Source organism: Pongo pygmaeus, chromosome 9 (genome assembly GCF_028885625.2).
Source record: "Pongo pygmaeus isolate AG05252 chromosome 9, NHGRI_mPonPyg2-v2.0_pri, whole genome shotgun sequence".
Classification (NCBI taxonomy): domain Eukaryota; kingdom Metazoa; phylum Chordata; class Mammalia; order Primates; family Hominidae; genus Pongo; species Pongo pygmaeus.
The window spans coordinates 21,927,528-21,946,973 of record NC_072382.2 but is presented as its reverse complement, the minus strand read 5'-3'; the positions used below and the strand labels follow the sequence as shown (position 1 = coordinate 21,946,973).

The following is a 19,446-nucleotide window of genomic DNA, read 5'->3' as shown; positions in this document are numbered from 1 at the left end:
TTACCCATTCGGTTTCATTTAAACTTCACAGCCTCATGAGGAGGTGTTATTGTCATCCCCACTTAGAGGAAGAAACTGAGGCACAGAAGGGTTAAGTCTGAAGTCACATGGTTAATAAGATGCAGAGCTGGGAATTGAACCCAGGCACATGACTGTGGAGCCCGCAGGCTTTCCAGCTTGGCCCCATCCTTCCCTTCCTGGGAAGACACAATGGTCTGTTGTCATTCCCAGGTCTTGAGTAGATATAAGGAGAAGCCAGCGGGGCTGGAGGAAGGATGTCCCATCTCTACCCTCCTAGCCTAGCCATTCACTCATTCACTCCATCAATCATCACTTAACATTGAGAGCCTTTTATGGGATAAAAGGCATGGCCAACATTGATTGCTACCCCCACGCACAGTCTATATGTGTGCTGGTTGCAGGGAGTGGGGAGGAGGGGGATTATTAGAGTAATAACTATGATGGAGAACAGTAAAACACCAGGCAGAGTCTGTAGAAGCAACCCAAGCTTTGCCTGGAGAAGGGGAGGGTGGTAGGAGCAGGAAGGGAAGAAGGGAGAGCTGCAGGAGGTTTCATAGAGACGCTGACTTTGGGTTGGGTGCCCCTGAAGTCTGACAGGTAGAGAAATTGGAGAGGGGCATTCCGCCAAGATGGCAGAAGGAAAGTTTGCACTGCGTCCAGAGTACAGTCAGTCCGCGGGTGCAATACAGCTAAAACCCAATGAGAGGAGGAGGGTGAATGTTGCTGCAATCCCAACATTTCTGGCGGAAACTAAATTTAAAAACAGAATTATTAGAAACAAAAAAACAAAAAAACTCCATGGGACTGGAAACCGCAAGATGGCAAGATCCTATCTAGAGATTTCCTTCTTGTAGGTGGCCCCTGCATTATTTCAGCAGTCACATCACAAAGCCCTTTGGCCACCATCTCTGTGAACTTCCTATGTAACAGATACTCTGCAATGCACAACACAAACTTTATTGTATTTAATCTTCACGCAACTATAGATAAATGCCTAATATTTTCTCTATTCTATATACCCTAATATTAACAAATAAAAAATAACCTAATTATTTTTACTACAGAGGAGGAAACTGAGGCTCAGGGAGATTGAAACATATCCAAGGTCACATAGCTAATATATGAAAACACTGGGCTTTGAACTTATGTCCACCCCAAAGCCAGTGCTACTAACCTGTATACTACAGTGTGTGTGGTTTCTTGGGGCTGTCTCCGGATAACAACCACACAGTTGAAAATGGAAAAGTTTGAATCATTGCTTTTGCTTTTCTGGCAGGTGCCACATTATTAGGCTGGTGGCCCCATCCACTCCCTCTTTCCCCCGCCAGTGGTCTGGTTGTTTTCATGAACTGCCTGGATGTTTGGGCATCAGCTTTGGTATTGTTCTAAGTTCTGAATCTGGGTTTGACATTCTTTGTGCGGGAAATGTGTTTCATTTGTGCCCTGAACAAAGGCAATGTCCAGACCATGTTGTAATCTCATCAACACTCATAAACTGCTATATTTTAAAAGGTCAGTAATCTGGACTTGAACACAGCCTTTTCACTCCAGCCACCCTACCCTTATTTTCCCATCTCCAGTGGCCGCAACAAGGCTGCCAGCAATGTGTTTCACTTCAGAGCATGGTCTCTGTGACTCCCAAAATTTGACTTCGCTTTCCAAAATTTCCACTTCTGCCCCCTCTCCTGTCCCACTGTACTGGTTTACTAGGGGCTCACATTTTTCCTGTTAAACTGAGTCTGTGTATAGAAGGATCTCAGCTCTGCATAATTGAAAACTTCTGTCAGGAACGCAATTGTTTAATATTGGTTCATTTGAATCCTTTAGACATTTTTTTCTTAGTTTCTAATTTGTGTTTCTAATTTCATGTTCTTTTCCCAAGACAGTCACTTTTGTATTAAAGGCTGAAAAGTTTGTTTATATGTCAGTTTCCTTGGCATTGAAATTAGGGTGTTCTTTTGGAGAAGCTATAGGATTACATGATTCTATGGTGCTCAGACAATTGATGAAACCATTAACCAGGGCAACTGCTATAACCATTATTGTGCCAATATATTATAAATAATAAAGTACAAAAATTTGAGTTTGTACCCATTTAAAAATTGATTAACATATATTCAAGGTTATCCTTATAATAAGACCTCTTTCACACTTTTGCATTTTGATAAGCTTTTCTTCATGGAAGAGAAAGGCGGTAAATCTACAAAACCATCAAACCCATGTGAATATCACCCATTAGAGGTGATGCAGTGTAGAAAAAAAGTGCAGGGAACCACTAATCTAAGACATCCATCCACTTACATGCAGACACTTGAAAAGCACATCAATCTCTAACCTGGAAGTTGAAAAAAAACAGCCGAGTTATAAAGTGTAATTTCAAAACCAAGACAGAGGCTGTTTTAACTAGATTCTCTTTATATTTTGGTTTTAAGTCAAACCGCTCCACATTATATTGCTGTCAAACAGAAATCAGAACATAGTTGTTGCCTGCCAATCATCTGTTCACCCACCCTACATACCATGGGAGATACATGAGTAAGTCCCCGCCCTCAGAGAGTTTACCATCCCATGGTAGAGATGAGATATTCCATAAAGGGGAAATACGAGGTGCTTATGCTACAATTCTCCTACCCTATGCTCAAGGCAGATTCAGCTAATTGATCGAAGCATTCTTTCCTGCTGAGCTCAGACACAGGGTGTTTGTTCAGCTTAGGGCTCCAGGAAGCTACTATCCATTAATAGGAATTGATATGAAAGATGAAAGACATTTGCTATTCCTGATTCAAACTTATGAAAAGATAGATAAAAATAGAAGACAGTCTTACAAAACCAAATACCTGGACTGTAGGCTACATGAGACCTAAGGAGGAACTCTTCATTGTTGATGTGATCAGAGAAGCCTTCCTGGACAAGGGGCTTCAATGCAGCATTCAAGGATGATTAACAATGAGAGAGAGAGAGAGGCTTCTCAAATGGGGAGGACAGCAGCAGTGTGCATCCAGAGGGGAGCATGCTTAGGACATGGTGAGTCAGCTGGAGAGGAAGGCTGGGGTTGGAGAAATGGAGTTGGAAAGGAATGGTGAGGCCAGGTCATAAAGGGCCTTGAATGCCAAGCAAAAAAATCTTGAATTCTATCTTATAAACAATGGAGAAACGTTGACAGTTTGTGAGTAGGAGAATGACATGAGCAAAACAGTGTTTTCAGTAAATCAAACCAGCAGGTACATACAGGAGGGATGGATGGACGTGGAGGAAACCAGGTGAGAAAACCAGCCTAGAGACACAGAGACACAGTGAGGGTAACCCAGGTTGGGGGAACCATGTGCTGGGGAAAGGGAAGAATCCAAGAGTGACAGCTGCCTCAAGAAAAATACACTTCAACTATAACTTCTCAGGCTTCCCTTTCCAAAAAAGACACTTGCACATGTATGTTTATTGCAGCACTGTTCACAATAGCAAAGACTAGGAATCAACCCAAGTGCCCATGAATGATAGACTGAATAAAGAATATGTGGCACATATACACCATGGAATACTCTGCAGCCATAAAAAAGGAATGAGATCATGTCCTTTGCAGGGACATGGATGAAGCTGGGAACCATCATTCTCAGCAAACTAACACAAGAACAGAAAACCAAACACTGCATGTTCTCACTCATAAATGGAAGTTGAACAATGAAAACACATGGACAGAGGGAGGGGAACATCAGACACTGGGGCCTGTCGGGGGTGGCGTGCTTGGGGAGGGATAGCATTAGGAGAAATATCTAATATAGGTGATGAGTTGATGGGTGCAGCAAACCACTGTGGCGTGTGTATGTCTATGTAACAAACCTGCATGTCCTGCACATGTATCCCAGAACTTAAAGTATAACAAAAAAGAAAGAAAGAAAGAAAAAAGCAGAACCCCTGTGTGTGACTGGATGTCCGCCGTCTCTGCCATGTTTGGGCGACAAATTGATTCTTCTGTGTGAATTTCATGACTAGTCAGGAAGCAGATTTCAAGGGATGGCCATTAACGTGCTGCTTCTAACATTCTTCCACCAGCTGACATTTTGGCAGATTCAAAGCCAGTCAGTATCATCCATAGATCTAGCTGTTCCTTCTTTTAAATGAGATGCAAACCTAATAGATTTCCTTCTGTGTTACATGGGCTGACAATCAAACAGTCTACAAAATGTCCCAAAATATGATTTGATCATGGAAGGTCAGTGATATCAGAGTACCTGGCTCCAAATTACTATAAATGAGAACTATTTTTCCTCACCTCACTCCAAGCTTTTTGAAATGAGACTAACAGCCCCAGAGCTTCCTAACTGCAGGTGTGTCTGTTTGGCAAGCAGATATTAAAGGCTTCAAGACGCACAAAGAATCAGGCTAGATGCTGAATCAAATGGGAGAACGAAAGTGGCTTCTAAACAATAGAACCTTGTGCAAATAGAGGGTGTTATCACTGTTGGTCCTGAGTTTTGCCAATTTCATTGGCACACTTCCTCTGACTCACAGACTCTTCCTTTATTATTATTAATCATTGGGTTGGTAATAATAACTAACATGGTTTGAGTATGCTATCAATAAGGGTTTTTGCAGGAACGGATGGCACATTATAACTGGGTAATTGAGGAGAGTTTCATAAAGCAGATATTTACAAATGTATGGAGGGTTAAGGAAAGCAACAAGGAATGGCGAGTATGTAGGGGCTGGGAGAGCTGGGCACTGTTACCATCCCTAGGCCTGAAGGGGCAAGAAGCAGGAGGTCACTGGAAACAGGACAGGGTGCTGAAGGGAGACAGTGGCCTGGCAGGATCTGAGCCCTTCAGCTGAGGATGTAGCCAGCCCCCAGGCACCTAGCAGAGAGGGAGCAGGGGTGATGAAGGCCCCTCACACTCCTCTTGTCCTCAGATCTCCTTTGGGCCAACTCCACCTGATGCCAAAAGGCAGAGGAGTTGGTCAACGCAGCTGATAGGTGGGGGCCTTCTGGGGCCAGGGTGTGGAGGGGGAGAAAATGGGGAAAGGCTTAGAGCAGGGGGTGGGGAAGAAGTAGGTTTGGGATTGAGGGGGGAGCATTCAGGGGTTTCTGGAGGCACAAGGAGATGACTTCTAGCACTTACTACGTTCTGTGTATAACTGTGTGATGAACAGCTCTCCCTCTAGAATATTAACTGCATGAGGTCAGGGATGGATTCTGCCTTGTCACTGCACTGTCCCGAGGACTAACTCAGTGCCTTGCACATAGCGGGTATGCAAGATGTATTTATTGAATGAATAATCATCCTGGAAGTGGAATGTTCATGTTCACCTTTTCATTCTAACAGACACATTTCATTTATCACATCTGGAATACTCTTAATGAATTTTTTCTTTCCCACATGGTGAATAGACAAGTCATTGCTTTGGTAAAGGATAAATAAGAAAATAATTCACAGATTCTTAAAAATATCTTTGAGCAACGGCAAGTGCTGAATCCGTTGGGTGCTTTCATACGTGTCATCTCATTCATTCTTCCATATGACCTTAGAGAACCTTGTAGAATCCCTGTTTCATGAATGAGGAAAGTGGGATTCAGAATGGCCATGGTGATTTGGCTAGGAAACGGTGGCATCTGAATTCAAATTCAGGTTTTTGAGTCTCGTTTGATTCCCATTTTAGCTCAGCATCTTGATTATAAAAATGAACATTTTCATTGAGTTAATTTTTTCTTTCGAGTGGTATCAAAGATTGTTACCTAAAATTAACTCCAATGGGCACCCAAAAATCAAATGCAAGGCTACAATGTGGTGGAATTAGGCTAGGCACCTAACCTCGTGTTCATTCCTTTCTGTTCTTTGTCTCTACGTGTTTTGTATGGAGGCTGTTTTGCAAAGGGTGATAGTCATGTTGCCACTTAAAGAATCTGCTCCATTTGTTAGTAAGAGACGAGATCATTAGATGACGCACTTGCAAAGAATGTGCAAAGAAACCCTCCAAATCATGCGAATATTTTCTCCTCATGTCACATCACTGCCTTCACTGTATTCCTCTCTGATAGCTTCCCCTTTCCTCTATGTGAAGTGACTGTGCTGGAAATGAAAGTGTATTTTAAGATGCTTGGCGATATGCTCTGAGAAGCAGAGTGCAGGGGGCATTCAGAAGTGCAGAATAAGCTTAAAGCTAACAGAAGATATTCTACACTTGCAGCTGTTTCAATCAACTCTTCCAGTTGCCTTACCAAACCGCTTTTACCCAACCTTATCTGCATCTTCAAACACCATCTTTTCCAAAACATCCTTCTTAATTCTATTTGAAAAGCAGTCTTTGCAATCCTGCCTCAATAAACCTACAGCCTTTACATCGTGCTGTTCTTACCAGAGAGTCCAACCTGTGTGGTTTATAATGCTCTTCCAAATAAAACATCTCCCTGGGTATTACCTCATTGGCCTTGCAGGTGAAGATTTAAAAAACTCTCTCTAACGTTAGCCAGATGAACAGAGACCTGAAAGGAGAGAAACCTGTAAAAAGTGAAGTTGCCACATGCTTCTTGCTGGTCTTGATTTCTTGATACATCACTAAAGGCAAGCACAGAGATCCTTCAGCGAACTCAGCACCCTCCCCTGCTTCTCTGTGCTTGTGGTTTTTATTTTGGCTACAAGCAGAGGTGGCAGCCCCACAGATCCCTGCCTCCTCATTTGTCTACCCATCCATTCATCAACGTATTCAGTCATTCAACATGTCTCCTCACTTCTCTTTATGTGCTAAGCCCTGCTCAACTTTCTATGAGAGAAAAAGCATGTCTTGGACTTAATGAGTGGAGGTGGGGGTAGGGAGAGGAATCAATGAAATATGTCAAAATACTCTAGGGTCTATGCCAGATGGACTGACTCAATTTCGCAGAATTCTCACAGGACCCCTCTCCCCTTTACACTTGTTTTCATTCATATTCATATATGCAACTCCCCCTCATTATTTGACTCTGATCTGTTCCCAAAAACATGCTGATTAGCAGATTTCAGAAAGCAGGCACTGGTACTCCATTATTTTAATGGGAAAAATTATAACGCATTCCAGGTCCACCCCAAAACCACAATCAACTTCCCCAAATATCATTGTAACATTCTTAAGCAGGGTGTAAAAATCTCCCAGGATTTTTCTATAACATATGGCAATTACAGCACCCTTTATCTAATGAATTGGGACTTATTGAACTCCTCCTGAAGGTTCGTTGTGTGGGCAGCAACTGGCCCTGGAGAGGGGCAAGGCTCCTCCAGGCATCACACTGGCCTGGCAGTGTTGATACATAAGGAAATATTGAAAGACCCTAAATACTGCCTCAATTAGATGGGGTTTGCAGGGGTTTGTCAGGGGGGAATTTGAGTGGGACCCATGAGGGGCTAAAGCTTGGGGGAACAGAATAGGAAAGATGATAATAATAACATATTTGACGGACAGAGCAGCAGGTGCAAACTTGCTGGAAGAACAGGGCAGCTAGGACTACTGCACACACACTCCATTCCTCTCACGAGACTCATGAACAATGAAATGTCTTTACGGGTTGCCCATGTGGACTCATTTTAATAGTTGCTCAATACAGACAGCAAATGCTTGTTAAAAACTCGCCAGCTGCTGTGGTTTTTGGATATATACCCAAAGGATTGTAAATCATTCTTCTATAAAGACACATGCACATGTATGTTTATTGCAGCACTGTTCACAATAACAAAGACTTGGAACCAACCCAAATGCTCAGCAATGTTAGACTGAATAAAGAATATGTGGCACATATACACCATGGAATACTATGCAGCCATAAAAAAGGATGAGTTCATGTCCTTTTCAGGGATATGGATGAAGGTGGAAACTATCATTCTCAGCAAACTAACACAGGAACAGAAAAGCAAACACCACATGTTCTCACTCATAAGTGAGAGCTGAACAATGAGAACACATGGACACAGAGAGAGGAACATTACACACTGGGGCCTGTCAGTGGGTGGGGGACTAGAGGAGGGATAGCATTAGGAGAAATACCCAATGTAGATGACAGGTTGATGAGTGCAGCAAACCATCATGGCACATGTACATCTATGTAACAAACCTGCACGTTCTGCACATGTATCCCAGAACTTATAATAAAATTTTTTGTAAAAAAACTTGCCAGCTACTGATGAATATTTTAAAAGTGAGAATTTTGGGGTTTTTTTTTAGATATTAAAAGCTCAGAAAATACCACAAAGAGATACTACTTTGCACCCACTAGGATGACTTTTTTAAAAAAATAAAATAAAATAAATAAAAATGAAAATACCAACTGCTAGCAAGGAGGTGGAGAAATGGGAACTGTCATACATTGCTGGTGGAGATTAAAATGGTGCAGTTGTTGTGGAAAGCAGTTTAGCGGTTCCTCAAAATGTTAAATATAGAATTAGCATATGACCCAGCAATCTCACTCCTAGGTATATACTTGAAAGAATTGAAAACAGGTACTCAAATATTTCTACAGGAATGTACTTAGCAGTACTATTCACAATGGCCAAAAGGCAGAACCAATCCAAATGTCCGTCAATGGGTGAATGGATAAACAAAATGACATGTACCCATACAACGGAATATTTTTCAGCCATAAAAAAAATAAAGTACTGATACATGCTATGATGTGGATGAACCTTGAAAACATGATGCTAAGTGAAAGAAGCCAGTCACAAAAGACCACATATCGTATGATTTTATTTATATGCAGTGTCCGGAATAGGCAAATCCATAAAGACAGAAAACAGATTGGAGGAGGGAGGAATAGTGACTATTTAATGGATGAGGGGTTTTCTTCTGAGGTGAGGAAAATGTTTTAGAACTAGGTGGAGGTAGTGGCTGCACAACAATGTGAATGTACTAAATGGCATTGATCCTACACTTTAAAGTGATTAATGTCATGTGAATTTCACCTGAATAAAAAAAGCTTTGAAAATAATGGTAATCTTCACCTTATCAGTACATAACTCAATGCCCCTCCTGGAGACATTAATAAATGTTTGATTTATGCATGCACGAATGAATGCATGAATAAATAAATCTGTCCATGGTCTACAATGCCCTGCTCATCCAGGCCCCTGCCTATTTCCCCAGCCTCATTGTTCACCAGGATCTCCCTTGCTCTCTACTCTTCAGCCGCATTGGCTTTTCCCCAGGCCCTCTTAAATGTTAGGCTTCGTCCTGCCACAGGACCTTTGCACAGGCTCATTTCTCTGTGTGGAGCCCCCAGCATCCTTCCCTTTTGCCCTGGATAAGGTCTTCTCCAACTCTAGCTCTCAGTTTGGCCATCACTCTTTAGGAAAGCTTTCATCTTGTAAGATGCTCTTGTAAAAGCTCTTCATCTTACACTTACAAAGCACCAGAACCTTCTGTTCAGGTTACCTACCACCAGCACACATTTTCATTTATTTGCCCTCTTCTTCTATAAACTCTGGTTTGCCCCATTATACCATAAGCTTTGTGAGGGCTGAAGATGGGTCACTCCGTCATTGGGAAGAAGGTAGTTACCACTGTATCCTCACTTCCTAGCACAGTACCTGGCCCACAGTTGTTCAATAAACACAACCAAGGAAGAAAAAGAGGGAGGAACCCACCTTTTTCACTTGTTTTCCTTTATAACTCTACTAGTTCCATTATTTCTTATCAAATTAGTTATAGGGGGCCCTTTGTGTGCACATGTGTTGATTCTGATACATACGTATAGAATCTCTTAGTCCTTAAAACTTGCTTCTATGAAGCTATTCTCCTCCATCCTCAAAGCAGATTTTCCCATTGTTTCTTAGCAAGAAATAAGCCCTGGGAGTACTGAATACAGTAAGAAGAAGGTGGAAGCGGGAGGTGAACTGCTGCTGGTTATTGGGAGATTGTAGGTCAGCGTGGACAACAAAGGGACTGTCTCCACATATTCGGATTGCTCTCGTAGGTCTTTGATCCTGGAATGGTTGTGTCTTATTTTTTCTCCTCTTTGTCTTCTGGGTCTGATGCTTCCCTCTCCTGCTGGTCTCTTCTCTTCCTTCTGCCTTTGCTTGGGCCCCCTCTGGTTTGTCTTTCAGGTGTTTCCTTCGTCATGATCCAATGGCCTCTCTATCCCTCCTCCTGTGCCCCAGGTACCTCCTCACAACTTGGCTAGTATCTGAAAATCTGGAAAGGATGCAGCACTGTTTTCTGCTGGAATTAACAAAAGGTGCTAGTGAATCGTCAATTCCATGAAGAGAAGAGCCATGTATCTGAATTATCTACAAACTGTACCCAAAGAAGGAACTAGGGGAGGAAGGGAGATGGGACAGGTCAGACCCATCACTGGAAAAAAGACGGAGGGACACAGGCTTAGGGGTCCACATGTGAGTGCTTTGAAGAGTATTTCCAGTGGGTATGTGCTCATCTCCCTGAAAGAATCTATGCTAATTTTTTGATGAAAAATTCATACTGTCTTCCACGTTGCTAAGCAACCAGCCCAAACATGTTTACTGTGTAAAATCTCTGTGGAGGGCCCCGGGCTGCACCCAATGCCTGAAGTGTGATGGCAGCAGCAAAGCAATCAAAAGCATTGGGAAAGGTTTCTGAAGTTGACCTGCAAAGATGTGTATTTATAGATGCTTTTATGCCATATCTGGGGAAACACAATGGCTCAAATAAAATTTTGACTACTTTTTTTCTGCTAATCTCCAACCTAGTCGTCAAAAGTGTGGGCTCTGAAGCTAAATTTTGTAAATTTGATTCCCAGCTCTCCCACTGAATATGTTACTTAAGCTTTCTGTGTTTTACTTTTCTTCTGTAAAATGAAAAATAATAATTATGCATATTTCATAGGGCTATTGTGATAATTAAAATTAATATGGTTATGGCCAGGTGCAGTGGATCACACCTGTAATTCTAGCACTTTAGGAGGCCAAGTCGGGAAGATGGCTTGAGCCCAACAGTGCAAGACCAGCCGGGGCAACATAGTGAGATCCTCTCTCTACAAAAAATAAATTTAAAAGAAATTAGCCAGGTACGGTGGCACATGACTGTATTCCCAGCTACTTGGGAGGCTGAGGTGGGAGGATCACTTGAGCCCAGAAGATCGAGGCAGCAGTGAGCCACAACCATGCCACTGCACTCCAGCCTGGGTGGCAAAGTGAGACTCTGTCTCAAAAAACATTTTAATATGGTTAAAATGCTTAGAACAGTGACTGGCACATATAAAGAACTTGATAAATGTTAGCTATTCTGTCACTGTTATTTATTACTCTATGGAAATACTTCGTTGTGGTGGTGGTGGTTTATATGAATGGGTGAGTTCACCAGGCAAGAGATGAGCTAATAGTAAGCTAGAAAATGAGTCCTGTAAAAGTCTGAGGATCCATGGAGGTCAGACCTTACAGCCTTCCAGAGTTGAATCAGTTCCAGGAGTGGGGTTAGCAATTCATGGGGTGTCCTATCATCATTAAGGTACAGGGGAGACTTCAGGAGAAAAAACAACCTGCACTGGAGAAAATTCTACTTTAGGCTGAAGGCGGAAGTAATACCCCCCATCCTGGGTTTTCCATGGCACCCTGTGCTTCCCTGATCATGGCAATTGCTTGTTTTATTGTCTGTCTCCCCATTTATCAAGAAAAGCATATGTCTGTCTTTCCATTGCCATATCCCAAGGCCTAGCATGTGCTCATTAATCTTTGATGAATGAACTATTTAAGTAATGAAATGCAGCATCTGTCCATCCTCACTCTTACATGTGTGAATTAAAACAATCAGAGAAGGCGTTGCTCTAGAGGACTAAGGAAGAGGAGAAGAGGTAGGAGGCCTAATAGGACCACACTGATGGTCTTAAGGTCCCAATCCCCAGGGGGAATCCTTTATGCAGCAAACAGGAGGTGGCCATGGGAGAAACAGCAGAAAACAAACAGGGCTGAAGAAGCAGTTTATTTAAAAAAACATAAAAAGGAGACTCATGTCTCTTGAATATGGCCCCAAAGTCCTCCTGGCAATAAAAATACTGGCCTGGTACTCAATTAATGTTCACAAACATGTCACAATATGACACTTTTTAATAAAAACCTTACTGATGTATAACTGCAGACAGAAAAGTACATAAATCATAAATGTAGAGCTGAATGCATCTTCACAAAGTAAACACACCTCTGTAACCAGCACCCACGTCAAGAGGCAGAGCATGAACAAAGCCCACAAGCTGTCTTACCCGCTGCAGTCATTTCCTGTCCCCCAGGGTAACACCATAAATAAACTGTGCTGGCTTCAAATCCTGTGTCAATGGAGCCCTGACAGTATGCACTGCTTTTTGTCTTCCCTCTCTTATTCAGTGTTAGGTTACAAGATAATGATTTAATTCAAAACACTGCCATGTGCTCAGCATCATACCAGACATTGTCAAGAATACAAGGAAAATGAAGGAAAAATTCTCTGATCTTAAGGAGAAGACTCCACTACACATATATTGGTTGATAGAAATTCAGGCCATGAGGGGTGGCTCACGCCTGTAATCCCAGCATTTTGAGAGGCCGAGATGGGCGGATTACCTGAGGTCAGGAGTTTGAGACCAACCTGGCCAACATGGTGAAACCCCATGTCTACTAAAAATACAAAAGATTAGCCGGGCATGGTGGTAGGTGCCCATAATCCCAGCTATTTGGAAGGCTGAGGCAAGAGAATTGCTTGAACCCAGGAGACAGAGGTTGCAGTGAGCCGAGATTGCACCATTGCACTCCATTCTGGACAACAGAGCAAGACTGTCTCAAAAGAAAGGAAGAAAGAAAGAAATTCAGCACTTATTTATATTATTTTGTAAAACTTTAGAACTAATCTACTAAAGTTCCACTGAAAACCACTTCAGTGATCCCAACTCTGCTGGAAAGAGGATGGGATTGTAGAGTTTGATCACATGTGACAATGGGTGGCTGGGGATATGGACAGAAGGGGCCTGGGGGCCAGACGCAGTGGCTCACACCTGTAACCCCAGCACTTTGGGAGGCCGAGGTGGGCAGATTACATGAGCTCAGGAATTTGAGACCAGCCTAGCCAACATGGCAAAGCCTCGCCTCTACCAAAAATACAAAAAAATTGCTAGGCATTGTGGGCACACCTGTAATCTCAGCTACTCAGGAGGCTGAGGCAGGAGAATCACTTAAGCCCAGGAGGTGAAGGTTGCAGTGAGCCGAGATCATGCCACTGTACTCCAGCCTGGGCGACAGAGTGAGACTCTGTCTCAAAAAAAAAAAAAAAAAAATAGGTGTGGGAACTCCTGCTGAGGGCCGAGCAATTTCAATAAAACCTTTGGCCATGTGTTAGCTTCAAAGGGACAGCACTGGGGTCACGCAGGGGACCTCTCTGGCATTTGAAATGATTCACTTAAGTGCACAGCAAGGTAGACACCGTGTTGGGAGAAAACTGGGCCATGACATGAAAAGGAAGGCTTTCTGAAAACAGGACGCGGGTGCCTGCCAAGTGGTAAGGGTACAGGACTGAGCCGTGGGGCAAGGGGAAAAGAGCGGTTCTCCTTTCTTACTCCCAATTCTTTAGGTTGGGCAAAAGGAGGACTTTCTATGAAAGGACCCAGAAGTGGGCTGAGTGGCAGCCTGCGTGGACAAGGGTGATGAGGAAATTCAGAGGCAGGAACCCATGGCATCATACCATGGGTCTGGCCGCCGCTCACTAATAGATTCAGAAGTAGTGGTGAAGGAGAAACCATCATTCTCGCTTTGCCTCCCTGGCTCTTTCTCCTTGCTCAAGCTGCCAGGTCACTGCCTAATGATCAAGCTTCTAGAGGTAGGCTGATGACAGAGAGGTCCCAGGTGACCTGCCAGGCCAGGAGTGGGCGGCATAGTAAAACTGAATTCCTTGCATGCCTGGAAGGGCTGCACATTAGTGAGAGTGAGGCACTGTCTAAGAAGGCAGGATAAAGAGTCCAGAGTGTATGTTTCAGAAAAGCAAAGAACTGTGACTTGAAAACAGCTGGAAGCGTGAGAGGTAATGAATGGCCAAGGGCTGCCTAGGGACACTTCCTCTGAATTGTTGGAAAAAGCAGAAAATAAAAGACACAGGGCTGCAAAGGACTGTCTAATAAAACCAAATTGTGAAGTAGCTATATGTTTGCTTCTTTATTAATTCATTAAATAACAGAGTCTAGCAGGAGATTTAATAAGTACCATAATTTAGAATGAGAGATGAGCGTAAATCTAATGTGAACCATCTGCAACAGCTGTAATGTGCTACCAAGCTATCTGTGATTTCCCTTGGGGATAAAGTCACAGGTATGGATGATACACTACGGTTTTTGTTGCTATTCCTACTTACAGAAAATACTGCTTCAGTTAGAGGTAAGTGAAAATAATGATGTCATTTTTTTTCCTATGCAAGACCACGAACCTTTTAATGCTATCTACAGACCCTTTGGTGGGAGGTTTGTGGACCCAGATTAAGAACCCCTGGGGGCCAAGCACAGTGGTTCATGCCTGTAACCCTAACAGTTTGAGAGGCTGAGGCAGGCAAATTGCTTGAATTCAGGAGTTTGAGACCAGCCTAGGCAACAGGGTGAGCCTTGTCTCTACAAAACATACAAAAAAATTAGCCAGGTGTGGTGGCATGTGCCTGTATTCCCAACTACATGGGAGGCTGAGGTGGGAGGATCTCCTGAGCCCAGGAAGTTGAGACTTCAGTGAGCTGTGATCACACCACTGCACTCCAGCCTGGGTGATGGAGTCAGACCCTACGTAAAAAATAAACAAAACCCCTGGGAAAACTCCAAATTTCTTTTCAAAATCACTACAAACTTCAACTTCATCCAGCCATTCAGGGTCAGAAATCAGATTTCTAGGAATTGCCTCCAAACCCAAATAATTTTTTCAGCAGTCACAACTAGTGAGTTACAGAGACACTGGCTATTAGGCCTTGGACACCTCTGTTGTGATTACAGTCATCTAGACCCCTATTTTCCAGCCCCCATACCTTCTTTCCTCAAGGAACACCCTCAGAGAGCTTCCCTGGCTCTTGTCCTACTTGTCAATAGGTGCCATGTACATCACCCTCCTGTCATCTGCCACCGCTAACGGTTGCCACCCTCTTTACTTGCTTTGAAATGTCAATTGGTTGTCTTTTCTCTATTTACTTCATCTGGGCCAGTGGCTGAATGAATCTAGAACAACGGCAACCAAGTCATTGTGAGATCTCAGCTTCAACACATTCACACCCATAGATTCAGCCCCAAGTTGCCCACATCTTTGTCACTGAGGGAACCAGGTAAGGGAATGTGGATGGGCAGGTATCATGTATCAACAAATATTTATTGTGCCCCTATTGAGCTTGCACTCGGTTACAAAGACGTGGCGCATGCACCCAAATTTGAAGATGATAATCCCCATTGGATGGCCCCCGAGATGACTTTATTCATCCACAATTTCTTATTGGACACCTACTACTTTCCAGGCACTGAGTGGGTGCTGGGAATAAATATTACAGCAGTAAGTGAATATGAAAGATTGCATCCTAATGTAAAGAGTGCCATAAAAGGATTTGTTAGAAACAATATGGGAGAGAATAACAGGAAGAGGGTGTTTTGTTTTATGTGTCAGTAGGCAAAATCCTCCCTGAGACTTTAAATGGAAAAAGACCTGAAGGATGAGAAGGAGCCATTTGTATGAAAGGCCAGAGAAAAATGAAGGGGCAGAAAAGGGCTTGGTGTTTTAAAAGAATGATCGTAAATCCAGGGAGGCCAAGACTGCTGATGAAGAAAGAAATTGGCATGAGCTTGGCTGGAGAGGCAGGCACCTTCCATGTTAAAGCAGGTGAGTGGGTGGAGAGGAGTGGCTGATAGTGTGGCCTCCAGAATCAGACAAGCTCAGCTAGAGACTGGCTCTAAAACTTCTCTAGCTGTGCAGCTCTAGGCAAGTCAGTTACCTTCTCTAAGCCTCAGTTTCCTCATCTTTAAGTTAGGATCATCCTATGGCTCCCTCACTGGGTCGAGAAACACATTTATTAGTGTACTCTGAACAGTGCACCTGGCACACAGTGTATGCTATGTCATGGTTTGCTATGACCTCTTCCAAGCTCAGTGAGAAGTTGTGGAGGATTTGAGGCAGGGGAGAGACACAACCTGGTTTTTCTTTAACAGATGATCAGCGTTCTGTGGGCTACTGGTCATCAATAAGACAAAGAGTTGGAAGAGACCCTAGAGGTCATTTACACCAACTACTTTCCAAGTGGTTCTCTCTAGGAAGGGGAGGGGGTGGTGCCTGGAGAGACATCACTGAAAGGCAGAAGAGTGGCTGTTCCTCAAGTGTGCTGGGCAGGAAAGAAGGTTGAGAGGCGGCCGACCACGACTTGTGGAGAAGGACTCCCAACCCCTGGCCAGTGGAAAGCCCACTGTTCCCCTTTTCCAGATCGTCCCAAGTCTCACATTCTGTTGTGCAGCCGGCTCCTATTTAACCACTGCCAATGTCACTGTTCTTGGATTATAAGTGCCTCAAGGACAGCAGCCATTTCCTTTCCACTCTCACTGTACAGTGACTGACACAGGCCCCACACAACTGGGTCCTCTGAGCTTTTGAATTATTGATTGGAAAAAGGAAGATGGAGTCACAGCATTTTAGTGCCACTCCTGGAACCATACAGTCTGTAAGGGATCTAGAGGGCCTTTAGGAGGTCCTTTAAGTCATGCCCCTGCCCCAGGGCCATCCTTCCTCAAATCACTCTGGCAAGACTCTTTGCCTCCTGGTTCTCCAGAGAACATTCTGCACTCTGTACTTTGGAAATGCATCCTGGAGGTCACAGCCTATGCAGGGAAATCCTTCCAAATTGCTTCCCCAGACCCCTTCTGCTGCTCTTTACAATGGGAGCACGGGCTATTTCCTGCACGAAGGGGCTCTGGCCATGAGCAAATGCATGGGATAAAGCCCTCCTGTCTCCAGGGACATCTGCAGAGACATCTTGGGGGAGGCCATACCAACCCCCTCTGACTGGCTGGAGCTCAGAGCTGCTAGAGGGTGAGGAAGAGTCCTTCAGGCTCCTCCGGGATTCAGCTCCCTAGACCCCGCTAGCTTCCCAGCTCCTGCGGGACCGAGGCCACCTCCCCTCTGGCTTTGCAGGCATTACCTCTTCTCAGCTCTGGCAGGACTTGCCCTACCCTAGCTCCACAACCACCACCCACCTCCCTCTCACAGACCCCAGTCCTCTTCCCAATTCTACAAACTCCTCATTCTCCGGTTCCTCTCAGAGTCTTACCTAACCCTGGCGATTCCCCTCCCAGCCTCCCTCTCCTCTTACCCTTCCCAGCCCTAATTCTATCCAGGTCCCCTTTCCTGTCCCCTCCCTTTAGGTCTCGCTGCTGGCCCCCATTCTTCTCTCAGTCCCCACAAGCTCGCCGCTCCCTAATTCTCTTTCACGTCTCTCCCATCCCCCAGCCTCCCCCATCCCCCTACCTTTTTGACTCCTTGACCTGTCCTCCATCGCGTCTGCTGTCCCCTCCCCGCCAAGCTTTGTCGCGCAAAGATCCACGACCGCCTCCCACCCCATTTCCCCCTCTGCAGCTGCCCGGCGACCCCGCCTTGCCCGGGAAGGGCCCGTGCGCCGCGCCCGCTCACCTGTTGTGCAGACCCGAGCAAGCTGGGCTTCGCCTTCTCCGGGTCGGGGTCCTGGTCCCGCGGCAGCAGCCCCTTCTTGGGGTGCATGTGCCTACACAGGCAGGTGACCCCGCACAACGCGAGGATGCTGGTGGCCGTGCCCAGCGTGGCGCCCAGCGCTATCACAGGCACCGACAGCACCATGGTGCCCGCTCCCCGCGAGGGGCTGGGTCCCGCAGCCGCTCACCTTCCCCGGGCCGGGCCCGCCTCCAGGCAGCTCCCGGGATCCGGGCGAGCCAGCAGCTCTCCCGCCGCCAGAGGGGCGGGGACGGAGGGAGGGAGGACGGCTGCGAGGACGTCAGAGGAGGCTGGACCCGCAGCCACGTCAACCGGCACCCCCCTCCCCGCCAACACGTGACCAGACCCCCACCCCAACAGGAGCCGGAGCCTTCCAGGTGGAAGGGGCCTTGAGGTTGTTTCAGGCCATTCTTAATGCTTTGTGTACAACAGGGGACAACTGGGCCCAAGAAATGCTGGAGCTTGCGGAGGTCACACTGTGTTAGAGGCCAAACCTGGGTTCCAACCAGATCTGCGACTCTAGGAGTCACTTTCCCAGACTACTAGCTCCTTGCTCACCCTTCTTCTACCCCAGCAGCTGGCCAAGCTGGCTATAAAATTGAGTCTTCCGGGAGCTTTTTCAAACACAAAGCTGGAGATTTCCCAGCTCCCCAACCTGGGAGATGGTTCTTACAGGGAAGAGGAACAGGCCACAGATAGAGGGAACAGATGGGATGTTTGGGTTGAGGCTGTACCTGTATCCTGCTGAAGATGGACAATACAGCTGCATCCCCTTAGGGTTGCCCAGGAGTTCACCTTTATTACCTAATCAGCAGGTATTCTCACCTTTATATATAGATGAGGAAGCTGAGGCTCAGAAGAGAGGTGCACAGGTAGAAAAATCATCACCCTGAACCCAAGCTTATGTTTGCAGATTCCAAGTCCACACTCAAACGGACTTGTCTTAGGAGGATAAAGAAGATAAAATGCAGCAGCTAGGAGTACACACTTGATTCAGAGAGAGTGAGCATAAAACTATGCTTAGAACAAGGGGAAATTAGAATTCCAGGCATGAGGACTGTCTTAGCTCAAGAAAACAGTGGCTTTTTAGTGTTCTTCATTATATGGAGTGTTGAATTTAATTCAGCAGATATTTGCTGTGGGTTGGCTGTGCTCTAGGTGTGCTGGGCGTGTGTGAAAAAGAGTGTAGGTGATTTCATCCACAGCAGAGCTTTCACGTTTCTATGAGCCAATGTCTCCTAAATCTATAGCCTCTCCAGCCAGACCTTTTCTTCTGAGCTGTAGCTGTGACCACCACTTGGGAACACACCCGTCCTCCAGTTTTTCAGCTATCTACACTTGCATAAAAACCCACCCACGACTTACTGGCTTAAACCAGTTATTTTGTTACTTGTCATGATTTCATGGGTTGGCTGGGCTCAGCTGGGTGGTTTTCCTGCTCAACATGTTGTCTTCTGGGACTGCAGTCATCTAGGGGTTCAGCTGGACTGGGACATCAGCTCTCCAGACACCATTGCAGATGGTGCAATGGTGAACTCACGTGGTAAGCAGTAGGTGTTGGCTGCCACCAGGATCGCAATGGGGCTGTCAACTGGTGCATTTTGGTTCTCCTCTATGTCACCTCTCCGTGGTGCTGGAGCTGCTCACAGCATGCTGGCTGGATTCTGAGAGGAATGAAGCAGAAGCTGCCAGTTGTCTTAAGGCCTGGGTTCAGAAATTCTAGAACACTATTTGATCAAAACAGTAGTCTCCCTCTAGTTCTTTCCTCCAGTGACATCAAAAGGGAGGTGTCCAA

General features: G+C 45.1%; 1 protein-coding gene across 1 annotated transcript in view; it reads right to left on the bottom strand.

Annotated features, from left to right (window-relative positions):
• The window catches only part of SYT13 (synaptotagmin 13), a 46,168-nt gene extending 28,257 nt beyond the window's left edge, over positions 1-17,911 (bottom strand). Inside the window, exon 1 of the mRNA XM_054440813.2 lies at positions 17,595-17,911. Coding sequence (XP_054296788.1) covers positions 17,595-17,777 — 183 coding nt within the window. The 5' untranslated portion in view covers positions 17,778-17,911. The remainder of the gene's footprint in view (positions 1-17,594) is intronic.
• Positions 17,912-19,446: the final 1,535 nt, after the last annotated feature.